Genomic DNA, 23,900 nt, shown 5'->3' on the forward strand with positions numbered 1-23,900 from the left:
CCAACCCCCGCACCTCCGAGCAGCGCGCTTGGCTACGTACGGCACGAAAGAAGTTCAACGCGCACACATAATTATCGAGTGAGACGCAGAGACAATTGATGGAGGAAGGAGTGGGGGGAGAGATAGTGTGTGCGTGCCTCGCCTAGGTCGACTCGGCCTAAAATGAGTACCTGGTGCGGTGTGTAAATATCGTCGCTTGGGGATACAAAGACGGCCGGGCGTGGTCTCGACCCATCCCTTGTGTGTGTGTGTGTTCCCTGCCGTTACTCGCTACCAACACTTGTCCTCACCGTCTGTCCAAGGCCTATACGGGGGATCTTTAGCTTTGTGTGTGGTGGTGGTGGTGGAGAGCGAAGTGGGGATCGCGTTCGAGCGGTTGCACAGATTTACGTTTTGTTCGAGCCGCTTTACCGCAAAGTCCTGGCGGAGTGCGCGCTACCGTCAAGGCGCGCTCCGTGCGCGCGCGCGCGCCACCTCGCTCGCTCGCTCCGAGCACTCCGCGAGCGGAGCGCGGGAGGCGCAGAGGCAGAGGCTGGGCGCACACGTGTACACACACACACAGGTGTACACACACACACGTGTAGATACATATACGTGTACACACACACGTGTACCCACACACACGTGTAGATACATACACACACGTGTACACACACACACACGTGTACCCACACACACACGTGTAGATACATACACACACGTGTACACACGTGTAGATACATTTACGTGTACACACACACACACGTGTACACACGCAGGTGTACACACACACGTGTACACACACACGTGTACACACACACGTGTACACACACAGGTGTACACACACCCACACACACGTGTAGACACACACACACACGCTACACACACACACACAGTGTACACACACACACAGGTGTACACACACACACGTGTACACACACAGGTGTATATACATACACACAGGTGTAGATACATACACACACGTGTACGTACACACAGGTGTATATACACACACACGTGTACACACAGGTGTATACACACACGTACACACGCGCATACACACGTGTACCCACATGCTGGTATACACACAGGCACACACGTGCACACACACGCGCATACACATGTGTATACACACACACGTGTACACACACAGGTGTATACACACACACGTACACCCACGTGTACACACACACACGTAACCTACACATGCACATTAATATGCACACACATGCTATCACGCACACACCTATAGCCACAGATACATACAAATACACATTTACAAATACACAATCATTCACACGTACACACACACACAAAGACAAAGATCCCTCCCTATAGCCTCAACAGGCTGTTGGGGCAAGTGTCATTAGCGAGCGCGCACACACACACACACACAGACACTCTTATACACACACACGCGCGCCTATATATACACACACACAGTAGACACGCGTGACACGCACCACACACACACACACGTGGTGGTGGTGAGCGCGAGAGGGTGCGACCAACACACGTGGGATGATCGGCTCGGCCAGAAGACAGCAGCCGGGGTCGCGACCCCTCGAGACGACGACTGCCCCTGCTGCCCAGGGGATCTGACGGCCTTGGGAGGGGTGGTGGGGGGGGTGGTGGTGGTGGGGGAGTCTCTGCAGCCTCCCTGCGCCACAGCTTCCGCTCAATCTTCTGCGACTCGCGGGAGGACGCAAGTGGGACACGCCGTGAGGACACGCTGTGGGGACACGCCGTGAGGACAAGGCGTGGGACACGCCGTGAGACACACCGTGAGGACAAGACGTGAGACACACCGTGAGGACACGCTGTGGGGACACGCCGTGGGGACAAGACGTGGGGACAAGGCGTGGGGACAAGGCGTGGGGACAGGCCGTGAGACACGCCGTGGGACACGCCGTGGGACACACCGTGAGGACACACCGTGAGGACACACCGTGAGGACACGCCGTGAGGACACGCCGTGGGGACACGCCGTGAGACACGCCGTGGGGACAAGGCGTGGGGACACGCCGTGAGGACACGCCGTGAGACACGCCGTGGGGACACGCCGTGGGGACACGCCGTGGGGACACGCCGTGGGACACGCCGTGAGACACACCGTGGGACACGCCGTGAGGACACGCCGTGAGACACGCCGTGGGGACACGCCGTGGGACACGCCGTGAGACACACGTGGGACACGCCGTGGGGACAGGCCGTGAGACACACCGTGGGGACAAGGCGTGGGGACACGCCGTGGGGACACGCCGTGAGGACACGCCGTGAGACACGCCTTGAGGACACGCCGTGGGACACGCCAGCAGCAGCTGGAAGAGGAGACGCGAGGAGGAGGAGGAGGTTTGGAGAGAGAGCTGGGAGGAAGAGGTGGCCCTGGTGAGCTGAAACCACCGGGTGAGTCCCGTCACCCCCCCCCCCCCCCTTCTCGCCCCCTTCTTCCTTAATCGTTGCTGGGAAGGTGGTGGTGAGGAGTGGAGGGACTTGAGGGGAGGGGAGGGGTCTAGGGGGGGGGGTGAATCGGAGGGGGGGGGGGGGGCTCTGACAGGTGAGGTAACCTGCCAGGTGATTCCGTGTGGTGGTCACTCACCGGCGCGTGAGCACGTGGTGCTGCCCCACGGCGCCAGGGGACTGATTTGACGCGAGCAGGGCCGTGATGGCTTACAAACGCAGCGGCGGTGCTGCTGATGATGATGGTGGTGATTATGGTGATGATAGTGCTGCTGATGGTGATGATGATGGTGATGATGGTGCTGCTGCTGATGATGGTGATGATAGTGATGCTGCTGATGGTGATGATGATGATGGTGCTGCTGATGGTGATGATAGTGCTGCTGCTGATGATGGTGATGATAGTGCTGCTGCTGATGGTGATGATGATGGTACTGCTGCTGATGATGATTATGGTGATGATAGTGCTGCTGCTGATGATGGTGATGGTGAGGATAGTGCTGCTGATGGTGATGATAGTGCTGCTGCTGATGGTGATGGTGATGATAGTGCTGCTGATGATGGTGACGGTGCTGATGATGATGTTTATGATGATGGTGATGATGATGGTGATGATAGTGCTGCTGCTGATAATGGTGCTGCTGATGATGATGGTGATGATAGTGCTGCTGCTGATGATGGTGATGATGGTGCTGGTGGTGGTGATGACGATCAACAGATACGATGATCGTGATGAACTCGCCGGAAGTGATGCTGCTGCTGATTACAACAGTAACCATGATGGCAGTGATGATGATGGTGATGATGGTGCTGCTGCTGATTACAACAGTAACCATGATGGCAGTGATGATGATGATGATGGTGCTGCTGCTGCTGATTACAACAGTAACCATGATGGCAGTGATGATGATGGTGATGATGGTGCTGCTGCTGATTACAACAGTAACCATGATGGCAGTGATGATGATGGTGATGCTTGACGAATAAATCAGCGATGATTGTGATAATTTTAACAGAAGTGACGGTGATAGTGATGATGATGCTGATGACAATGATGGTATAGAAAACAGAGATGATGTCGACAATTATCGTGGAAATGATGATGTTGATGATCTTGATTTAAACAATGACGGTGGTGATTGTGATGCCAGTGATGATGATAATAATGATGCAAGCAACGATGATCCCAAGGAAAGTGATGATGATGCCTGTAATTATACTAATGGGAGTCATGATGATGATGATGATGCTACTGATGGTAACAGTAATGATGAGGATGATCGTGAAGAAAGTGCCACAATTGAGTCTTACACGTTTACCCATCATCACAAAGACAAAGATCCCCCGTGTAGCCTGTAACAGACTGTAGGGTTAGCGAGAACCTATGAATTCCGGCACGGCACACGAGGGGGTGACTGGCAAGCACCACGTCCGGCCGCCTTTGTCTCCCGAGTGAAGATCCTAACACATCGCCTCAGCTAACAGTACCTATTTTGAGGCCGCTTTGGCAGTAATGTAATTGGCTCCGGCTCGCTGATGAGCGTCAAGAGGTGGAAGCCGGTTCTGTTGATCGTTGTGTTGCACTGTTACCCATGGAAAAAAAACCCGATATCGACCTAAAAGGCCTGTCAGCCGAAACATCCATCATTCTTTCCGTTCATTGAATGAATGTCCGTGTGAGTGAGAGTGTGTGTCTATGTGTGGGTGTGTCTGTGTGTGTGTCTATGTGTAGGTGTGTGTGTGTGTGTGTTATGGGGAGCGGTGGTGTAGCGGTTAGCGTGCCGCGCTACGAACCCGGCGACCCGAGTTCGATTTCCGCTCACGGCTACCAACACCAGCGACGATTATCTGAACCGGTCCTGAGCCTCGCCTAGGTCGACCCAGCCTCAAATGACTACCTGCTCCAATGTATAAACATCGCCACGAGGGAGACAAAGGCGGCAGGGCATGGTGTCGGTATTCCTTACGAGTGTGTGCGAGAAGCCATTCGAGATAACGTTGTGAAAAATAAGAAGAGGTTTTTTTCACCATTTATGTCAATGAAACTGATGTTCGAACACCAAATAGAAACCTTTTGTAAGGCGTCCTCTGGTCTAACACTGGTGAGATAAGGCCACAAAGTCGGGTGTCTCTGGTGAAGACCAATCAGTTTCATACACAATGGGTAATTTCATCAGGGCATGATTTTGCCACAAGTATGTCTGGTTAATGCAGACTTGATGCCTCGAAAAATTTACCTGTTTTAGTGTTTTAAACATCTTAACGCCTCCTGTTTTATTGCCAGCAAGGGTGACACCTAACATTCTTATTTTTCATCATTTCGGATATTGTGGGGAAAAAAGGGGGTCCCATCGAGATGAGATGATCACGTGGTGAAGTGAAGGAGTGAGGTGCGCGAGTGACGGGAAGGCCTCTGCCAGATCGGCTCAATAATCACGGGAGGAGGAGGAGACGGAAGAGGTGAAGGATGAGGTGGAGGAGGAGGTGAAGGAGAAGGATGAGGTGGAGGAGGAGGAGGTGGAGGAGGAGAAGGAGGAGGATGAGGTGGAGGAGGAGGAGGTGGAGGAGAAGGTGGAGGAGTAGTAGGAGAAGGATGAGGTGGAGGAGGAGGAGGTGGAGGAGGAGAAGGAGGAGGATGAGGTGGAGGAGGAGGAGGAGAAGGATGAGGTGGAGGAGAAGGTGGAGGAGTAGAAGGAGGTGGAGAAGGAGAAGGAGGAGGAGGAGGAGGAGAAGGAGAAGGTGGAGGTAGAGGAGGCTGCAGAGATTTGTGTGCGGCCCGTGTGCATGCAACCGCCCAACACGACCCGTTCCATCAGCCGCTTCAAGGGGACCCACCCCCCTCCGCTCCACGCCTGGGTCGACGCGACGGGTTGGCAGCTGCTGGGCTCATCGTGGTGTCGAGTCGGTGGATTTGCGGGCTTCTTGTTCGCGCAACGAGGAGCCGATCTGACCACCCAACATCGGCGTCTCTGTCGTCTGTAGGATGCACTTACGATTCCCTTCCATCGTCGAAGGTGCCACCAAGAGTCTCCCCGCCGCGCTCGTTCCGTTTCATTCTAGATTTGAAGTTTTCGTCACGTAGGTGAATTATTAAAAAATAAATAGAAATTAACTAAATTACACGTTCCTTCGGAGTGGGCAGGTAGGCACTTGGTTGGACAGCGCATTCGTGCACGACAGACAAATAATCCCTGGTGGGAAGTGGAGAAGCTGTTGTCCCTACCTGTATAAGTGTAGTGCGTCGTGTCGTGTATAGTGTAGTGTGTAGGTTAAACGTTGAGTTTTATAAGGGCACCACGGGGTGACCAGCCTCTCACCTCCCCACCCAGCCCCACCCCTCCCACCCCCCACCCAGCCCCACCCCTCCCACCCCCCACCCAGCCCCACCCTCCCCACCCAGCCCTTCCCCACCCTCCCCACCCAGCTTCTCCCCACCCTCCCCTCCCCACCCAGCCCCTCCCTCCCCATCCAGCCCCTCCCCACCCTCCCCTCTCTATTCGACCCTTGGGTTGCGACAAGGATGTCCTCTGGCCCCTTTCAATATTGAAAATATGCGGAAGACCTCGGAGTTTGAAAAGCTTCCTTTGGCCGTGCCAGTGGAACTTCCATCTGGTACAGATACAGCGGGAGGCTGATCGATAATCGAGTGCGGTCAAGGGATGACTCCTCAACAATTCAACCATTGGCGTACGTTGATGGCTTTGTGGGAATTGGAGACTGCCGCTTGTCAGCCTCACCAATAACACATTCCTGCGGAGGGAGCTGGTAGGAACGTTGGGTTGCTCGGTCAATGGCCAGGGTCAACGGCGGCGTGGTGTATTCCGCAAATACGCCCGACTGTGAGGGCGGGCACAAGCCGGCGTGAGTAGGTTAAACGTTGAGTTTTATAAGGGCACCACCGGGTGACCAGCCCCTCCCCACCCAGCCCCACCCCTCCCTCCCCTCACCCAGCCCCTCCCCACCCAGCCCCACCCTACCCACCCAGCCCTCCCCACCCTCCGCTCTCCACCCAGCCCCACCCCTCCCATTTTTGGATGCACGACGGACGGACACAATAATCCCCTGTGGGCTGGTGTAACCTGGCGGTTCTTACCAGTAATAGAGCACCTGCCTGTGTGCTTTGTGTCATCAACCACTGCGCCCTCCGTCACTCTTCATAAGCGACGAGGTGGTTGTGGAGAGAGTGGTGGGAAGTGCACTTACGACTCCAAATCCAGCCGCGTTATCTTTTAATCGGCTTGCGTGGACGCTGCCTGGACTTTCGTTCCACACGAAGCCGCGGGTCTTCTCGGCCATGGTCCATCGCTGCCTTCTCTACGGCTCGAAACATTCAGGCTGGCCCTGCCGACGATCCAGGCTGGATCGCGAGCGAGATGCGCTCACACATCCTTGAAATGCCTGGGCACTTTCACCCGGAATTGAGCCTCATCATGCATTATTATCAATGGGTCACGAACCGGTGGGATCACACGCTCACGCACTCGAACGTATGAATCACGCACAGGCCACTCACTCACATCACGACAGCGTTCAATCGCATTATCTGCTCACACGTTTTAAACTCGAATTTACAAAAAAAAGATTCCAACCTTATAGCCCGAACAGACTGTTGGAGCAAGTGCTGTGAGCGAGTAGTACCTCATGAAGGCTGGCACGTACTCGTTTGAGGCTGAGTCCACCTAGGGAGTGCCCAGGCCCGGTTTCAGAGAATCGTCACTGGCGGTGTTGGCCGTGAGCGGGAATCGAACTCGGGTCGCCAGGTTCGTAGCTCAGCGTAGCGCTGACCGCTACACCATCGCACACAAAGCCAAAGATCCCCCGCATGGCCTTAACAGACTGTAGGGGCAAGTACTGTTAGCGAGCACCTATGAAGGCCGGCACGGCACACGAGGGGGTGGGTGGCCAACACCACGCCCGGCCGCCTTTGTCACCCTAGTGGCGATGTTTACACATGTTTACACATCGCCACCAGGTACTCATTTGAGGCTGAGTCGACCTAGGGGAGACCCAGGATGGGTTTCAGATAATCGTCACTGGTGTTGGTGGCCCTGAACGAGAATCGAACTCGGGTCGCCGGGTTCGTAGCGCAGCGCATCGCTTACCGCTACACCACCGTTCCCCAAAAACAATCACATAATCACTCTCACTCACGCTCACTCACACACGCTCACACACTCGCTCACACTCGCACACCCACTCACACACTCACTCACTTGCACACGCACTCACACACTCACTCACACTCACTCACTCACACTTACACTCACTCGCACACTCACTCACACTCACACACACACTCACACACACACTCACTCGCACTCACTCACACTTACTCACTTACACACTCACTCACACTTACTCACTCACACACTCACTCACTCACTCACACTTACACACACACTCACACACTCGCTCACACTCACTTACACTCACTCGCACACTCACTCACACTCACTCACTCACTCGCACACTCATTCACACACTCGCTCACACACTCGCTCACACACACACACAGTCACTAACTCATACTCACTCACGCTCACACACTCGCTCACACACACACACAGTCACTCTCACTCACGCTCACACACTCGCTCACACACACACAGTCACTCACTCACACTCACACACTCGCTCACACACTCGCTCACACACACACACAGTCACTAACTCATACTCACTCACGCTCACACACTCGCTCACACACACACACAGTCACTCACACTCACTCTCACACACTCGCTCACACACACACACAGTCACTCACTCACACTCACTCACGCTCACACACTCGTTCACACAAAGATCCCCCGTATAGCCTTAACAGACTGTAGGGGCAAGTGCTGTTAGCAAGCACCTATGAAGGCCGGAACGGTACACGAACGAGGGGGTGGGTGGCCAGCACCACTCGTTCACACACACACACAGTCACTCACTCACACACACTCACACACTCGCTCACACACACAGTCCCACACACACGCACAGTCACAATCATTCACTCACCCCCCACGCGAAATCACGCACACACACGCTCGCGCACCTCGCACGCTCGCGTCGCACAAAGGCCTTCTTCTACAAGCACCGCGCGTTGAATATTAATATCGATATCGGGGTTGTTGTTGTTGTTTGTTTTAATCCCAACACACATCGGAGGGGATTAGCGCGGCTTGCGACGCACGCGCGCACACACTCGTCACGCGCGTGCGTGCGTGCGTGTTGACCCGTATTTGGTGGCGAACACCTGAACCGGATCTGGACCTCCCCTAGGTGGACTCAGCCCTTAAACAAGTGCCCTCGCTGGTGCTCTCCGACCCCCTACCGGTGCGTTCGACAACAGCACTTGCCCCAACGGTGTGCTCGGGGCTACGTGGGGGATCTTTGTCTTTGTGTGCGGAGCTGGTGACACACATGCGGTTCCCTAGGACGGTAGCCATAAATAGCCACGTGTGGAGCCGTCGTCGTAATCGTCGTCCTCATCATCATCATCATCCTCGTCATAATCATCGTCAGAATAAACGTCAAAATCATCGTCGTCATCGGCATCATCATTGGCGTCATCATCGTCGTCAATATCGGCATTATCGTCATAATCATCGTCATCATCGTCATCATCATCATCATCCTCGTCATAATCATCGTCGTCATCGGCATCATCATCGGCGTCATCATGATCATCATCGTCGTTATCGGCATCATCATCATCATCGTCATCATCATAATCATCGTCATAATCATCGTCAACATCATCGTTGTCGTCATCGGCATCATCGGCGTCATCATCATCGTCGTCATAATCATCATAGCGAATTCCCAGATCTTATAGGCAACGTAGCCTGCCTGCTGATGAGACATTGTCTGTCGAAATCGACTCAGAGTCTGCTTGTGCTGAATCAACGCAGCTGTAATCGTTGACTAAAAACAAACCAGCACATCCGTGCATTTAACTCTCTCTCTTTGTTGCTACCCCGTGTGTGGGATTGTGTGTGAGATTGTGTATGAGATTGTGGGTGAGATTGTGTATGAGATTGTGTGTGAGATCGTGTATGGGGAGCGGTGGCGCGTCGGTTAGCGCCACGCTGCGCAAGGAATCCGGCGACCCGAGTTCGATTCCCGCTCACGGCCACCAGCGGTGATGATTATCTGAACCGGTCTTGGGCCTCCCCTAGGTTGCCTCGGCCTCAAATGAGTACCTGTTGCAGTGTGTAGTAAACGTCGCGACCGGGGAGACAAAGGCGGCCCGGCGTAGATTGCTGGCCACCACGCCCCTTTCGCGACTCTGAAAGAATCTCGCTCAACAGCACTTGTCCCAAATTTCAATCGAGGCTATTAGGGGGGATCTTTGCCTTTGTCTCTATTTTTTTTACGATCAGAGGAAACAAGAAGATGCTCCGTGTAGTCGGCACTTTGCTTCGTTCATCATTTAGTTTGTTTTCCCCCAATGCTTTGCTTTATGTGCCCCCCCCCCCCTCCCTTGTTTAAATGAAAGATGTCACGCTCTGCTCTCCTCCCTCTCTCTCTACCCCCTCTCTCTACCCCCCCTCTCTCCCTACCCCTCTCTCCCTACGCTCTGTCTCTCTGTGTGTGTGTGTGTGTGGTGTGTGCGTGTGTCACCGTTCGGTCGCCGTTTGCGACACACTTCTGCGAACGTCCGCGTGACGTCGGAGGTCAAAAGAGATTTGGGAAGTCGGGAATAGATTTTTTTTCGTGCGCGCACGCCGGGTCCGATCCGCGTGACACTGGGCACGGCGCGAGGGGGCACGGGGCGAGGGGGGTAAGGAGCAGGGAGAGGGTGTGGCGAGGTGGGGAGGGGGGGTAAAGGGGGAGGGGGGAGGGGTGTGGCGAGGTTGGGGGGGTAAAGGGGGAGGGGGAGGGGTGTGGGGGAGTTGGACAGCTCCTCCCCCTCCACCCGCCCCCCTTGATTTAATTTCTATGCATCGGGGTCCGCGACGGCCAGGCTACGCCACAGGTGGTACACTCAGGGTGAGGGTCTAGGGCTAAAGCCTTGGGGTTCCGACTATGTGCTGGAGTTAGGGCTGAGCTCGGGTTAGGGTTGTGAGCTATAGGGTTAGGGGACGAGCTACGTGTGAGCTATAGGGTTAGGGTTTGAGCTATGTGTGATCTATAGGGTTAGGATTTGAGTTATAGGGTTTAGGTTTGAGCTGCGTGTGAGCTATAGGGTTAGGGTTCGAGCTATAGGGTTAGAGCTACGTATGAGCTATAGGGTTAGGGTTCGAGCTATAGGGTTAGAGTTCGGGCTACGTGTGAGCTATAGGGTTAGGGTTCAAGCTATAGGGTTTGGGTTCCAGCTACGTGTGAGTTATAGGGTTAGGGTTCGAGCTATAGGGTTAGGGTTCGAGCTACGTGTGAGTTATAGGGTCAGGGTTCGAGCTACGAGTGAGACTCGTGCCTGCGTCTCTCCTCTCCCCCCCACCTACCCCGCCCCCGTGTCTCAGTTCGCCTCCCACCGCCCCCTCCCCCCCCCATATCTCCCCGCGTCTCCCCAATTTCCCTCTCTTCCTATGCGCTTCTCATCTACGCCCATGTCTCGCTCACCACCCGCCACCTCTTTCCATCTCTTCCTACGCGGCCCAGTCTGTCCCCTCGTCTCCCGCAACACCGCTCGCTCGCCCAGCCCCCACCCACGCCCGCCTGCCCCCATCTCGCCGCGCCGTCTCCACACGACGCCATCAACCCAACATCGCTTCCCATCGTCTGCTGTCAACTATTACACCCATCTCCAACTCGTCACTCCCACCATCTCCAACTCATCTCTCGCCACAATCTCCATTAATCTCTCGCCACCATCTCAAACTCATCACTTCCACCATCTCCAACTCATCTCTCCCATCATCTCAAACTCATCTCTCGCCAACATCTCCACTGATCTCTTCCATCATCTCCAATTAATCTCTCGCCACCATCTCAAACTCATCTCTCATCACCATCTCCAAATCATCTCTCATTACCATCTCAAACTCATCTCTCACCACCATCTCAAACTCATCTCTCGCCACCGTCTCCACTGATATCTCCCTTCATCTCCAACTCATCTCTCATCACCATCTCCAACTCATCTCTCATCACCATCTCCAACTCATCTCTCATTACCATCTCCAAATCATCTCTCATTACCATCTCAAACTCATCTCTCATCACCATCTGCAACTCATCTCTCATTACCATCTCAAACTCATCTCTCATCACCATCTCCAACTCATCTCTCATCACCATCTCCAACTCATCTCTCATCACCATCTCAAGCTCATCTCTCATCACCATCTCAAACTCATCTTTCATCACCATCTCAAACTCATCTCTCCCATAATCTCAAACTCATCTCTCATCACCATCTCCATTAATCTCTCGCCACCATCTCAAACTTATCTCTCATCACCATCTCCAACTCATCTCTCATCACCATCTCAAACTCATCTCTCGCCACCATCTCCAACTCATCTCTCCCTTCATCTCAAACTCATCTCTCGCCACCATCTCCAACTCATCTCTCGCCACCATCTCAAACTCATCTCTCATCACCATCTCCAACTCATCTCTCATCACCATCTCAAACTCATCTCTCATCACGATCTCAAACCCATCTCTCATCACCATCTCAAACTCATCTCTCGCCACCATCTCCAACTCATCTCTCATCAACATCTCCAACTCATCTCTCATCACCATCTCAAACTCATCTCTCATCACCATCTCAAACTCATCTCTCGCCACCATCTCAAACTCATCTCTCATCACCATCTCCAACTCATCTCTCATCACCATCTCAAACTCATCTCTCATCACCATCTCAAACTCATCCCTCACCACCATCTCCAACTCATCTCTCCCTCCATCTCCAACTCATCTCTCGCCACCATCTCAAACTCATCTCTCGCCACCATCTCAAACTCATCTCTCATCACCATCTCCAACTCATCTCTCATCACCATCTCCAACTCATCTCTCGCCACCATCTCAAACTCATCTCTCGCCACCATCTCAAACTCATCTCTCGCCACCATCTCCAACTCATCTCTCATCACCATCTCCTGTCATCTTCTTCCACCATCTGCCATGCCATCTCTCCGCTACCCATCTCTCCACCATTCACGATCAGGCCCCTCTGAGCCTCCCCGTGCCACTCACCCCCAGTCACCTGACCCCGCAAAGACAAAGATCCCCCGTATAGCCTTGCGGCAAGCCCTGTCAGCGAGCAGCACCGATGAAGTCCGACACGCCCACGCGTCGGCGCGGTGTGGCCGGACATCACGCCGGGCCGCCTTTGTCTCCCCAAGTGACGATGTTTAACTTACACACCGCACCGAGGCCGAGTCGACCTCGGGGGAGGCCCCAGGACCGGTCCAGACCAACAGAGCACGGATTCCCGCGGTCACGAAAACTTCAAATCGAGACATTCGGTCCATACTCTTTGGCTCTATCGCTAAAGTCACGTGGGTAGAAATAAAACCAAACAAAGCACGACGTTTCGACCGCAACGCAAGCGATCCTTCGCCAGGCGGAACAACCGCAGCGAGAAAAAAAAAATGCTGAAACAGGCGAGACAGCGCTGCCGTATTCGTTCCACGTTTAGCTTTTCGTGGCGCAGCAGCGCCGCGCTAACCGCTGTCCCACCGCTCCCCACCCTCCCACGTAGCCCCCGCGATGGGCCGCTGCGGCCGCCGCTCTCTGACGCTGCTGAGCAGCGGCCTGTCCGTGCTGGGGCTGTGCGCGCTCTGCGTGGCCGTGAGCACCGACTTCTGGCTCTACTCGCACGAGACGCTCTTCTCGCACGGGAACCGCACGCGCTGGCTGCACGTGGCCGTGCACTCGGGCCTCTGGCGGGTCTGCTCGCTCGCCGGTACGACGCTCCTCGGCGGGGGTGGTGGGGGGGGGGGGGTGGCGGGGGTGGTGGGGGGGGGTGGTTGGGGGGGGGCAGTGTCGAGGGGGCAGTGTCGTGGCGGGGGGACAGTATCGCGGGGGGGGGGTGAGCAGTGTGGGGGGGCAGTGTTGGGGGAGGGCAGTGTCGTGGGGGGGGGGGGCAGTGTCGATGGGGCAGTGTCGGGGGGAAGGGCAGTGTCGGGGGGGGGCAGTGTCGTGGGGGGGGGGCAGTGTCGTGGGGGGGGGGCAGTGTCGATGGGGCAATGTCGCAGGGGGGGGGGGCAGTGTCAGGCGGGGCAGTGTCGGGGGGAGGGCAGTGTTAGAGGGGGGGGGGCAGCGGCAGGGACGGAGGTGTGGGGTGGGGGCAGTGTTCGGGGTGGATGGGGCAGTCGTAGTAATGAGAGCCGCGTGTTCAGCCGCGATGGTCTCACCGATGCTCACGACTCGTGCGCAAGCAGCGTTTGGTCGTCGGCTTCGATTGCCACGACGGACCTCGCGGTCACCGCTCTCTCGCGCGCCGAAGTAGCGGAGACTCGGACGCTTGTCTTGTCCCTGGCGGGTCTCGCCGAATGGGGCCGCAGGGAAATTCTTCACGGCGTCCAATTGTCGCCTCCGAGTCGCGCGCAACAACAGCGGCGTCGTGAGCAACTCGCGGGGCACAGAGACGGCGGACAGAGAGAGAGGGAGAGAGAGAGAGGCAGCGGAACTCTGACCCGAACTATCACCCTAACCATGATGCTAACACCTATCCTGGCCCTATGATCCTAACGTTAACCCTGGCCCTGACCCTAACGATGAACTGAATATTAACCCTGACCCTATGACCCAACCACTAAGCCTCACCCTAACGATGACCCTAACATTAACCCCGACCCAACCACTAACCCTGACCCTAACGATGACCATAATATTGACCCCGACCCTTTGACCCAACCACTAATCCTGACCCTAACGATGACCCTAACATTAACCCTAACCCTATGACCCAACCACTAATCCTGACCCTAACGATGACCCTAACATTACCCCCGACCCTATGACCCTACCACTAACCCTCACCCTAACGATGACCCTAACATTAACCCCGACCCTATGACCCAACCACTAACCCTCACCCTAACGATGACCCTAACATTACCCCCGACCCTATGACCCTACCACTAATCCTGACCCTAACGATGACCCTAACATTACCCCCGACCCTTTGACCCAACCACTAACCCTCACCCTAACATTGACCCTAACATTGACCCCGACCACTAACCCTGACCACTAACCCTGACCCTAACGATGACCCTAACATTACCCCCGACCCTACGACCCAACCACTAACCCTCACCCTAACGATGACCCTAACATTACCCCCGACCCTTTGACCCTACCACTGACCCTGACCCTGACCCTATGCCCGTGTGCGTGGCGCGTGTCCCTGCAGAAGAGGACCTGGGCTCGTGCAGCAACGTGCAGTACTTCACGGCGAGCGGCTCGCACATCACGTCCGACTCCACAGCCAACGTGCTACGTGAGCCGCTCAGCACGCAGCACGCAAAGACAAAGTAGCCCCGTGTAGCCTTCGCAGGCTGTTGGGGCAAGAGGGCTCCGCACAAGCCGTTTGCTACCCTGCGCGTGTCTGTGTGTGTGTCTCTCTGTGTGTGTCTCTCCGTGTGTGTATCCATGTGCGTGTCTGTGTCTATCTGTGTGTGTCTATCTGTGTGTCTCCGTGTGTATCTCTGTGTCTATCCATGTGTGTGTGTGTCTATCTGTGTGTGTGTCTATCTGTGTGTCGGTGTGTGTTTCTATCCGTGTGTGTGTCTCTCTGTGAGGAGTGGTGGTGTAGTGGTTAGCGCTACGCTGCGCTGCGAACCCGGCGACCCGAGTTCAATTCCCGAACCGGTCCTGGGCCTCCCCTAGGTCGACTCAGCCTCAAATGAGTACCCGGTGCGGTGTATAAACATCGCCACTGGGGAGGCGTGGTGCTGGCCACCCATCCCCTCGTGTACCATTCCGGTCTTCATAGGTGCTCGCTCACAGCACTTGCCCCTACAGTCTCTTAAGGCTATACGGGGGATCTTTGTCTTGTTTGTGTGTCTCTGTGTGTGTCTATCCATGTGTATGTCTCTCTGTGTGTCTGTGTGTCTCTCTGTGTGTCTCTCTGTGTGTCTGTGTGTCTCTCTGTGTGTCTGTGTGTCTATCCGTGTGTGTCTCTGTGTGTGTGTCTCTGCGTGTGGTGTGCGGCAGGCTTGATGCGCTCCGCCACGCCGTTCCCCCTCGCGGCGCTGCTCCTCATGCTGCTGGGCTTCGTCATCAACAACCTGGGCCACGTGCGGCCACAGCGCACGGCACTCGCCTTCGTCTCGGGCATCTTCTTCATCCTCGCCGGTGAGACACCAACTCGTCACCACCTCGTCATCGCCTCGTCACCACCTCGTCACCACCTCGTCATCGCCTCGTCACCACCTCGTCATCGCCTCGTCACCACCTCGTCATCGCCTCGTCACCACCTCGTCATCACCTCGTCATCACACCCTCATCATCATCATCACCTCAACATCAACACGTCATATCCACGACATCACACCCTCATCATCACCTTAACATCAACACGTCATCTCCACGACATCACACCCTCATCATCATCACCTCAACATCAACACGTCATCTCCACGACATCTCCACGACATCACACCCTCATCATCATCATCACCTCAACATCAACACGTCATCCCCACGACATCACACCCTCATCATCATCATCACCTCAACATCAACACGTCATCTCCACGACGTCACACCCTCATCATCATCATCACCTCAACATCAACACGTCATCTCCACGACATCACACCCTCATCATCATCATCACCTCAACATCAACACGTCATCTCCACGACGTCACACCCTCATCATCATCATCACCTCAACATCAACACGTCATCTCCACGACATCACACCCTCATCATCATCATCACCTCAACATCAACACGACATCTCCACGACATCACACCCTCATCATCATCATCACCTCAACATCAACACGTCATCTCCACGACATCACACCCTCACCATCTCCCTCTATTCCCAGTTTCTCTCTCTCGAATTAGCTCCGGTTGAGAGTTGATGGGGTGGGGTGGGTGGGGGTGCTTTGGAAAAACAAACTAATTGGGTAACATGGGGTGGGGGGAGAGGTGGGGTGGGGGGAGGGGAAGTGGGGAGATGGGGGGGGGGGAGACCTATGGGGCCTTTTTTATGCAGGGCGAGTGTCGGGGTAGGGGAGGGGAGATAGGTGGAAAGGGGGTAGGGGGTGATCGCGAGCAACTGATCAGTGAGCGTGTGTGTGTGTGCGCGCGCGTGTGTGCGTGCGTGTGTGTGTGTGCGTGCGTGTGTGTGCGTGTGAGTGTGTGCGTGTGTGTGTGCGTGTGTGCGTGTGTGTGTGCGTGTGTGCGTGCGTGTGCGTGTGCGTGGGTGTGTGTGCGTGTGTGTGTGCGAGCGTGTGTGTGCGCGTGTGTGTGTGTGCGCGCGCGTGCGTGTGTGCGTGCGTGTGTGCGTGCGTGAGTGCGTGCGTGTGTGTGTGCGTGTGTGTGTGCGAGCGTGTGTGTGTGTTGCTGTAGTGTGGAGCGGTAGTATAGCGGTTAGCGCGCTGCGCTATAAACCCGGCAATCCGGGTTCGATTCCCGCTCACGGCCAACACCCAGTGACGATTATCTGAACCGGTCCTGGGCTTCCCCGAGGTCGACTCGGCCGCAAATGAGTACCTGGTGCGGTGTGTCGTAAATCTTCGCCACTGGGGAGACACAGGCGGCCGAGCGTGGTGCTGGCCACCCACCCCCTCGTGTGCCGTTCCGGCATTCATAGGTGCTCGCTAACAGCACTTGCCCCAGCAGTCTGTTCTGGCTATACGGGGGATCTGTGTCTTTGGTATCTTGCTGTACACAGAGCCATCATCAGCCATGGGAAATCAACTGCTGGCTGAAGCCACCACCACATCTCACTCCGGTCCGCGATGTCACAATCCGCCTAGCACCGCCATGAACGTCAATTAATTTTCATCGCTCCATCTCCTCGGTTTGATATCCTCGAAGGACGCCGCCGTGGCTAGGAGATGTTAACTACCTCGCCTGGTATACAGGAGGTCGTGGGTTCGATCCCTAACCCTGACGCTTGCTGTATATTTGGAGTTTGCGTGTCTCTCTCTCATCATCATCATCACGGTGGCTAGGAGATGTTAACTACCTCGCCTGGTATGCAGGAGGGCGTGGGTTAGATCCCGACCCTGACGCCTGCTCTATATTTGGAGTGTGCGTGTCTCTCTCTCCCAGTGGTCGCGTGGATTTTTCTCTGGGTCGACCGGTTTTTTCCCTCCACATTTAGAATCAACATCCACGTGTTCAGAGTATTAGGCCGCTATAAATGTCCACGTGACGATAAAACACCTCGTTGTGCTGTCATTTGTCATCATCATCACCACCATCACCACCGTCGTCATCATCACCACCATCATCATCATCACCACCGTCATCATCACCAATCACCACCGTCGTCATCATCATCATCACCGTCATCATCATCATCACCACCGTCATCATCATCACCATCACCACCGTCATCAGCGTCATCATCACCATCACCACCGTCATCACCATCACCGTCATCATCACCATCACCACCGTCATCATCACCATCACCACCGTCATCATCACCGTCACCACCGTCATCATCACCGTCATCACTATCACCACCGTCATCATCACCACCATCACCATCATCACCGTCACCACCATCATCACCATCACCGTCATCACCACCGTCATCACCATCACCGTCATCACCACCATCACCAGCGTCTCTTCCAGCTGCGAGACGTCCCTACTACTCAGGCGCAGCTCACGGCGTGAGCGGCGTCGTGAGGAAGCACGCGGTCGCTCGCTCCCAGAGCCACGCTGTGATCCACGCTGTGATCCACGCCGTCCTTCAAAAGAACGCTGCAGAAATGAACTAAAGAAGCCAGCAGCATCGTCGTTATTATTATTTTTAATGAAAGCTTTTGCCTTGGGGGTATAGATTCGAGAACAGGCCACACGGGGCAGCTGGGAGAAAGAGAGAGAGAGAGTGAGCGAGAGAGTGAGCGAGAGGTGGGGGTTTACATAAAGCAAAGTTATTATTTAAAATAAATAAATTCCGAAATGATGAACGAAGCAAAGTGCCGACTACACCGAGCATCTTCTTGTTTCCACTGATCGTAAAAAAAAAATAGAGAGAGGGGCCTTGCCTCGCGTGTTTGTTTGGCGAGCAGCGAGTGCAGCCGGGAAACTTGATTCTGGATGCAAGTAGGGTCGGAGTGCGTCCACCGCCGCCGCCGCCTCCCAATGTTCGGAGGCCATCACAGAAAGGTCATCGGAAATCGATTCCGCAACGACGGATTCGATTCCAGAGTGAGCGACAGAGAGGCTGAGAGAGATGAGGGGGAGTGAGAGGGGGAGGACGGGACGGGGGGAGATGAGGGAGTGAGAGAGAGAGGGGGGGCGGGGGGGGAGATGAGGAAAAAAAGAAAAAGAAAAATAAGGAAAAAAAGGAAAAATAAGAGAGAGAGGGGGGGACGGGACAGGCGGAGATGAGGGAGTGAGAGAGGGGGGGCGGGGGGGAGATGAGGAAAAAAAGAAAAAGAAAAAAAAGGAAAAGAAGGAAAAATAAGAGAGGGGGGGGGCGGGACGGGGGGAGTTGAGGGAGTGAGGGGGGAGCTTGGGGGGATATGGGGAAAAAAAGAAAAAGAAAAGAAAGAAAAAAAGGAAAAAAAAGAGAGATAGGGGAAGACGGTGAGAAGGAGACGCAGGGACTTGGAGGCTCTGGCCAGGTGAAGACGAATCCATCATGGACCAGGTGGTGACATTCGTGAATCCCGGCAGGCAATGCGTCAAGGATTCCATCCGGCTCGTGAAACGCTGCACAAAGCCCGACCGCAAATATTTTAAGAAGATCGCAATAGCGACGGCAATTGGCTTTGCCATGAAGGGCTTCATCGGCTTCTTCGTGAAACTCATTCGTATTCCCATCAACGACATCATTGTTGGGAGTTAAGATCAACAGGAGTTCTTCTTTGAAAGGGATGTTGACACTTCTGGAGTTAACTTTATATCGTCAACAGTGCAATGCCATAATGTTGCAAAATGTGTCCAATGTTTTACCGGCAGTTTTTGACATTCAGTTTTGTCTTGACTTATGAATAAAGCCCATGCGAGTTGTTGATGTTTAAAAAAAAAAGAGAGAGGGGGAGGAGGGGGGGGCGGAATTGGGGATAAATGGGAGAGAGAGGGAGGGAGGGAGAGAGATTTGGCAGGGCAGGATAGAGAACGAGAGATGAGACAGTTATGAGCTACCCGTCGGAGGCCGTCGGACTGCGAGAAGGGCTGCGTGCAGAACGAGAGTGAGCGAGAGAGTGAGCGAGAGAGTGGCCGAGAGAGTGAGCGAGAGAGTGAGCGAGAGAGTGAGCGCGAGAGTGGGCGAGAGAGTGGGCGAGAGAGAGTGAGCGAGAGAGTGAGCGAGAGAGTGAGCGCGAGAGTGAGCGAGAGAGTGACCGAGAGAGTGACCGAGAGAGTGGGCGAGAGAGAGTGGCCGAGAGAGTGAGCGCGAGAGTGAGCGAGAGAGTGACCGAGAGAGTGACCGAGAGAGTGGGCGAGAGAGAGTGGGCGAGAGAGTGAGCGAGAGAGTGAGCGAGAGAGTGACCGAGAGAGTGGGCGAGAGAGAGTGTGCGAGAGAGTGAGCGAGAGAGTGAGCGAGAGAGTGACCGAGAGAGTGGGCGAGAGAGAGTGTGCGAGAGAGTGAGCGAGAGAGTGAGCGAGAGAGTGACCGAGAGAGTGGGCGAGAGAGAGTGGGCGAGAGAGAGTGGGCGAGAGAGAGTGTGCGAGAGAGTGAGCGAGAGAGTGTGCGAGAGAGTGAGCGAGAGAGTGAGCGAGAGAGTGGGCGAGAGAGTGGGCGAGAGAGTGACCGAGAGAGTGGGCGAGAGAGAGTGTGCGAGAGAGTGTGCGAGAGAGTGACCGAGAGAGTGGGCGAGAGAGAGTGGGCGAGAGAGAGTGGGCGAGAGAGTGAGCGAGAGAGTGAGCGAGAGAGTGACCGAGAGAGTGGGCGAGAGAGAGTGTGCGAGAGAGTGTGCGAGAGAGTGACCGAGAGAGTGGGCGAGAGAGAGTGGGCGAGAGAGAGTGGGCGAGAGAGTGAGCGAGAGGTGATGGTTTTACATAAAGCTAAGTTTAAAAATGTTTTTAAAAAAAATACTAAATGATGAACGAAGCAAAGTGCCGAATACACCGAGCATCTTCTTGTTTCCACTGATCGTAAAAAAAGAGAGAGCGAGAAGGGGAGAGTAGTCCGATTTCAGAGAGAGAGAGAGCGGCATACACAATGAGAGAGAGAGAGAGAGCACAGAGAGATGTGGGGGCACGGAGGGAGAGAGAAAGGGGGGGGGGGCAGACGACAGAGATTTGGCAAACGAGTGGGAGAAATAAGAGGTGGAAGAGTTTTCCCCCACGGTCGATCGTCACCCACCTCGCCCCCCGCCGCTTAGCCGGGTAACAGCTGTCATTAGAGTCCATTAAGGGGAGAAGAGAGCAGTCATTGGTTGTTAATTAGCGACGGGGTCACCCTGATCGGGTCACGAACTTGGCGATGATGGTGAAAGGTGGTGGTGGTGGTGGTGGTGATGACGCTGATAACGATTGTAATGTATTGAACACACACACATGCACACACGGGAGGGGTGGGTGGACAACACCACGCACGGCCGTCTTTGTATCCCGAGCGGTGATGTTTACACACCGCACCAGGTACTCGTTTTAGGCTGAGTCGACCTAGGGGAGGCACGCACACATCATCGCTCCCCCCCTCCTCCATCAATTGTCTCTGTGTTTCACTTGATTATGCATGTATGTTGAACTTCTTTCGCACCGTACATATCCAAGCGTGCTAATCCGAGGTGCTGCTGATGATGATGCTACTACTGCTGATGCTACTGCTCATTACGCTGATGGTGCTGCTGATGATGCTACTACTGCTGGTGCTACTGCTGATTACGCTGATGGTGCCGCTGATGATGCTACTACTGCTGATGCTACTGCTGATTACGCTGATGGTGCCGCTGATGATGACGATGGTGCTGCTGATGATTATGATGGTGCTGCTGGTGATGATGACGATGGTGCTGCTGATGAATATGATGGTGCTGCTGGTGATGATGACGATGGTGCTGCTGATGATTATGATGGTGCTGCTGATGATGGTGCTGTTGCTGCTGATGATGGTGCTGCTGGTGATGATGACGATGGTTCTGCTGGTGATGATGACGATGGTTCTGCTGATGACGATGACGATGGTTCTGCTGATGACGATGACGATGGTTCTGCTGATGATGGTGCTATTGCTGCTGATGATGATGCTGCTGATGACGATGGTTCTGCTGATGACGATGACGATGGTTCTGCTGATGACGATGGTTCTGCTGATGATGATGGTGCTGCTGATGATGATGGTTCTGCTGATGACGATGGTGCTGCTGATGCTGCTTCTGCTCCTGCAGGCCTCGCGCTCGTCGTGGGCCTCGTCCTCTACATCTCGAGCGTCAACGACGAGGTGACCAACCGCTCGAGCGAGAACTCCACCTCGTTCACCTACTCGTACGGCTGGTCCTTCCACTTCGCCGTGCTCTCGTTCTTCCTCACCGAGGTGAGGAGGAGGAGGGGGTGGATGGGAAGGAGGTGGATGGACGGAGGAGGGAGATGGGGGTCGGGGGTGAGGTGGAGGCGAGGAGGGAGGAGGGAGATGGGGGGTCGGGGGTGAGGTGGAGGCGAGGAGGGAGGAGGGAGATGGGGGTCGGGGGTGAGGTGGAGGCGAGGAGGGAGGAGGGAGATGGGGGTCGGGGGTGAGGTGGAGGCGAGGAGGGAGGAGGGAGATGGGGGTCGGGGGTGAGGTGGAGGCGAGGAGGGAGGAGGGAGATGGGGGTCGGGGGTGAGGTGGAGGGGAGGAGAAGGGAGGGAGATGGGGGAGGAGGAGAGGGAGAAGAGGGACGTGGAGGAGAGAGGGGGGGGCAGCCGGGGAGGACGACGACGACGACGAAGAGTAGGGGGAGAAGAAGGGGGGGGGGGGGAGATGAAGGGGTTGGGGGGGTGAAGAGGGGGGGGGGGATGAGGTGGAGGGGAGGAGGGAGCGCACGAACTCGGGTCGCCGGGTTCTGAGCTTAGCGCGCTAATCGCTACACCCCCCCCCCCACACACACGTACACACACAAACACACGTACACACACGTACACATATACACACACGCACACACATGCACGTACACACACGCACGTACACACGTACGTACACACGCACGCACGTACACACGCACACACACACGCACACACACACGCACGTACACACACACGCACGTACACATGCACTTACACACACACGCACACGTCCGCCCGGCAGGGCGCGGGCGTGGTCTCGGTGTACCTCTTCATGAAGAGGTACCGCACCGAGGAGGAGTTCCGCCCGCACGCGTCTCTCTACCGCACGCGACTCAGCAACTGCTCCGACTACTCGGCGCAGTTCCTGCAGACGCCGCTCGACGCAGCGCGACCCTCGTCCCCGGCATCCCCCCAGGGGCTCGCCGCCACCGCAGCCGGCGGCGGCGGCGTCGTCGTCCCGGGCACCATCGCGACCGCGGGGTCAGCCTCGCCCTGGGGTCGCTCCCACAGCTCCCCGCCGAGCTGGGGACCTCCCGAGCCGGACTCGCCCGCCGGGGAACCTCCCGGCCGCGTGGGGAGCGCCCTGCCCGTCCAGGGCTTGTTCCGGGGCTCCAGTCGCCGCTTGTCTGACCCCGCGGCCGGGCGCCTCGGGGTCAACTACCTGGCCATGATGGCACGGGGCGGCGCGGGAGAAGTCACCTCGTCGCCCTGCTAGAGGAGGACGCGTGGCGTGCGTACACGGGGCAGGCAGATACAGCCGTGCACGCAGAGCTGCATGCACGTGTGTGTGTGTGTACGGGCGCGTGCACACACGTGCATGGCATGCACGTGTGTAGAGATATAAACCGTCTCATGGTCACTGCTTAGCTGATTCCCCTGCTCCAAACCACACCCCAGACTACACCCACCACTCCCCACACCCACCACACCCCACACACTCCACTGTTCACCCACCACATTACACCCCACCCCAAACTACACCCCACCACACCCCACACACTCCACTGTTCACCCACCACATTACACCCCACCCCACACTACACCCCACACTACACCACACCCCACTCCACTGTCCACCCACCACACTCCACCCCACCGCACGCTACACCCCAGTAGGGGGCGATGATTAAATATATATTTACCGCTGTATGATCTAGCATAGGGGGGGTACCCCCAGTGGCAGCAATCTCTGTGCGGCATGCGGAGACCCTGGACCTGGCCTGGAAACGGTGAATTAGTAAGGTGGGGGCCTGGGGGGAGTGCAGAGGGGGGGGGGGGCGTTCATTTCCCTTGCTGCGGGCTGTCATAACTGAGTAGCCATTCCTCCAAACTCGTCTCAAACCCTTCACCTTCTCCATCCTTTGATGGCAC

At 55.7% G+C, this 23,900-nt stretch overlaps 2 protein-coding genes across 2 annotated transcripts; both read left to right on the forward strand.

Annotated features, from left to right (window-relative positions):
• Positions 1-1,636: 1,636 nt before the first annotated feature.
• Positions 1,637-23,680, forward strand: LOC133340619 (voltage-dependent calcium channel gamma-5 subunit-like). Its single transcript, XM_061548989.1, has 6 exons — positions 1,637-2,385; positions 13,094-13,297; positions 14,753-14,839; positions 15,556-15,696; positions 21,878-22,023; positions 22,771-23,680. Exons 2-6 carry the CDS (start codon positions 13,102-13,104, stop codon positions 23,242-23,244), a joined length of 1,044 nt encoding a protein of 347 aa, XP_061404973.1. The 5' UTR covers positions 1,637-2,385; positions 13,094-13,101; the 3' UTR covers positions 23,245-23,680.
• On the forward strand, positions 19,183-19,389 carry LOC133340681 (protein transport protein Sec61 subunit gamma-like). Its single transcript, XM_061549079.1, has one exon. It carries the CDS (start codon positions 19,183-19,185, stop codon positions 19,387-19,389), a length of 207 nt encoding a protein of 68 aa, XP_061405063.1.
• Positions 23,681-23,900: the final 220 nt, after the last annotated feature.

The sequence above is a fragment of the Lethenteron reissneri genome, chromosome 10 (assembly GCF_015708825.2).
Source record: "Lethenteron reissneri isolate LAM-NWPU_2019-01 chromosome 10, ASM1570882v1, whole genome shotgun sequence".
In the NCBI taxonomy this organism is placed as follows: Eukaryota; Metazoa; Chordata; class Hyperoartia; order Petromyzontiformes; family Petromyzontidae; genus Lethenteron; species Lethenteron reissneri.

Bases quoted from the DNA above. Each gene is read 5' to 3' on its own strand.
- LOC133340681 (XM_061549079.1), top strand. From the start codon at position 19,183: ATGGACCAGGTGGTGACATTCGTGAATCCCGGCAGGCAATGCGTCAAG.
- LOC133340619 (XM_061548989.1), top strand. From the start codon at position 13,102: ATGGGCCGCTGCGGCCGCCGCTCTCTGACGCTGCTGAGCAGCGGCCTG. The intron at 15,697-21,877 runs GTGAGACACCAA...CTGCTCCTGCAG, and splicing joins CATCTTCTTCATCCTCGCCG to GCCTCGCGCTCGTCGTGGGC. The intron at 22,024-22,770 runs GTGAGGAGGAGG...TCCGCCCGGCAG, and splicing joins TCTCGTTCTTCCTCACCGAG to GGCGCGGGCGTGGTCTCGGT.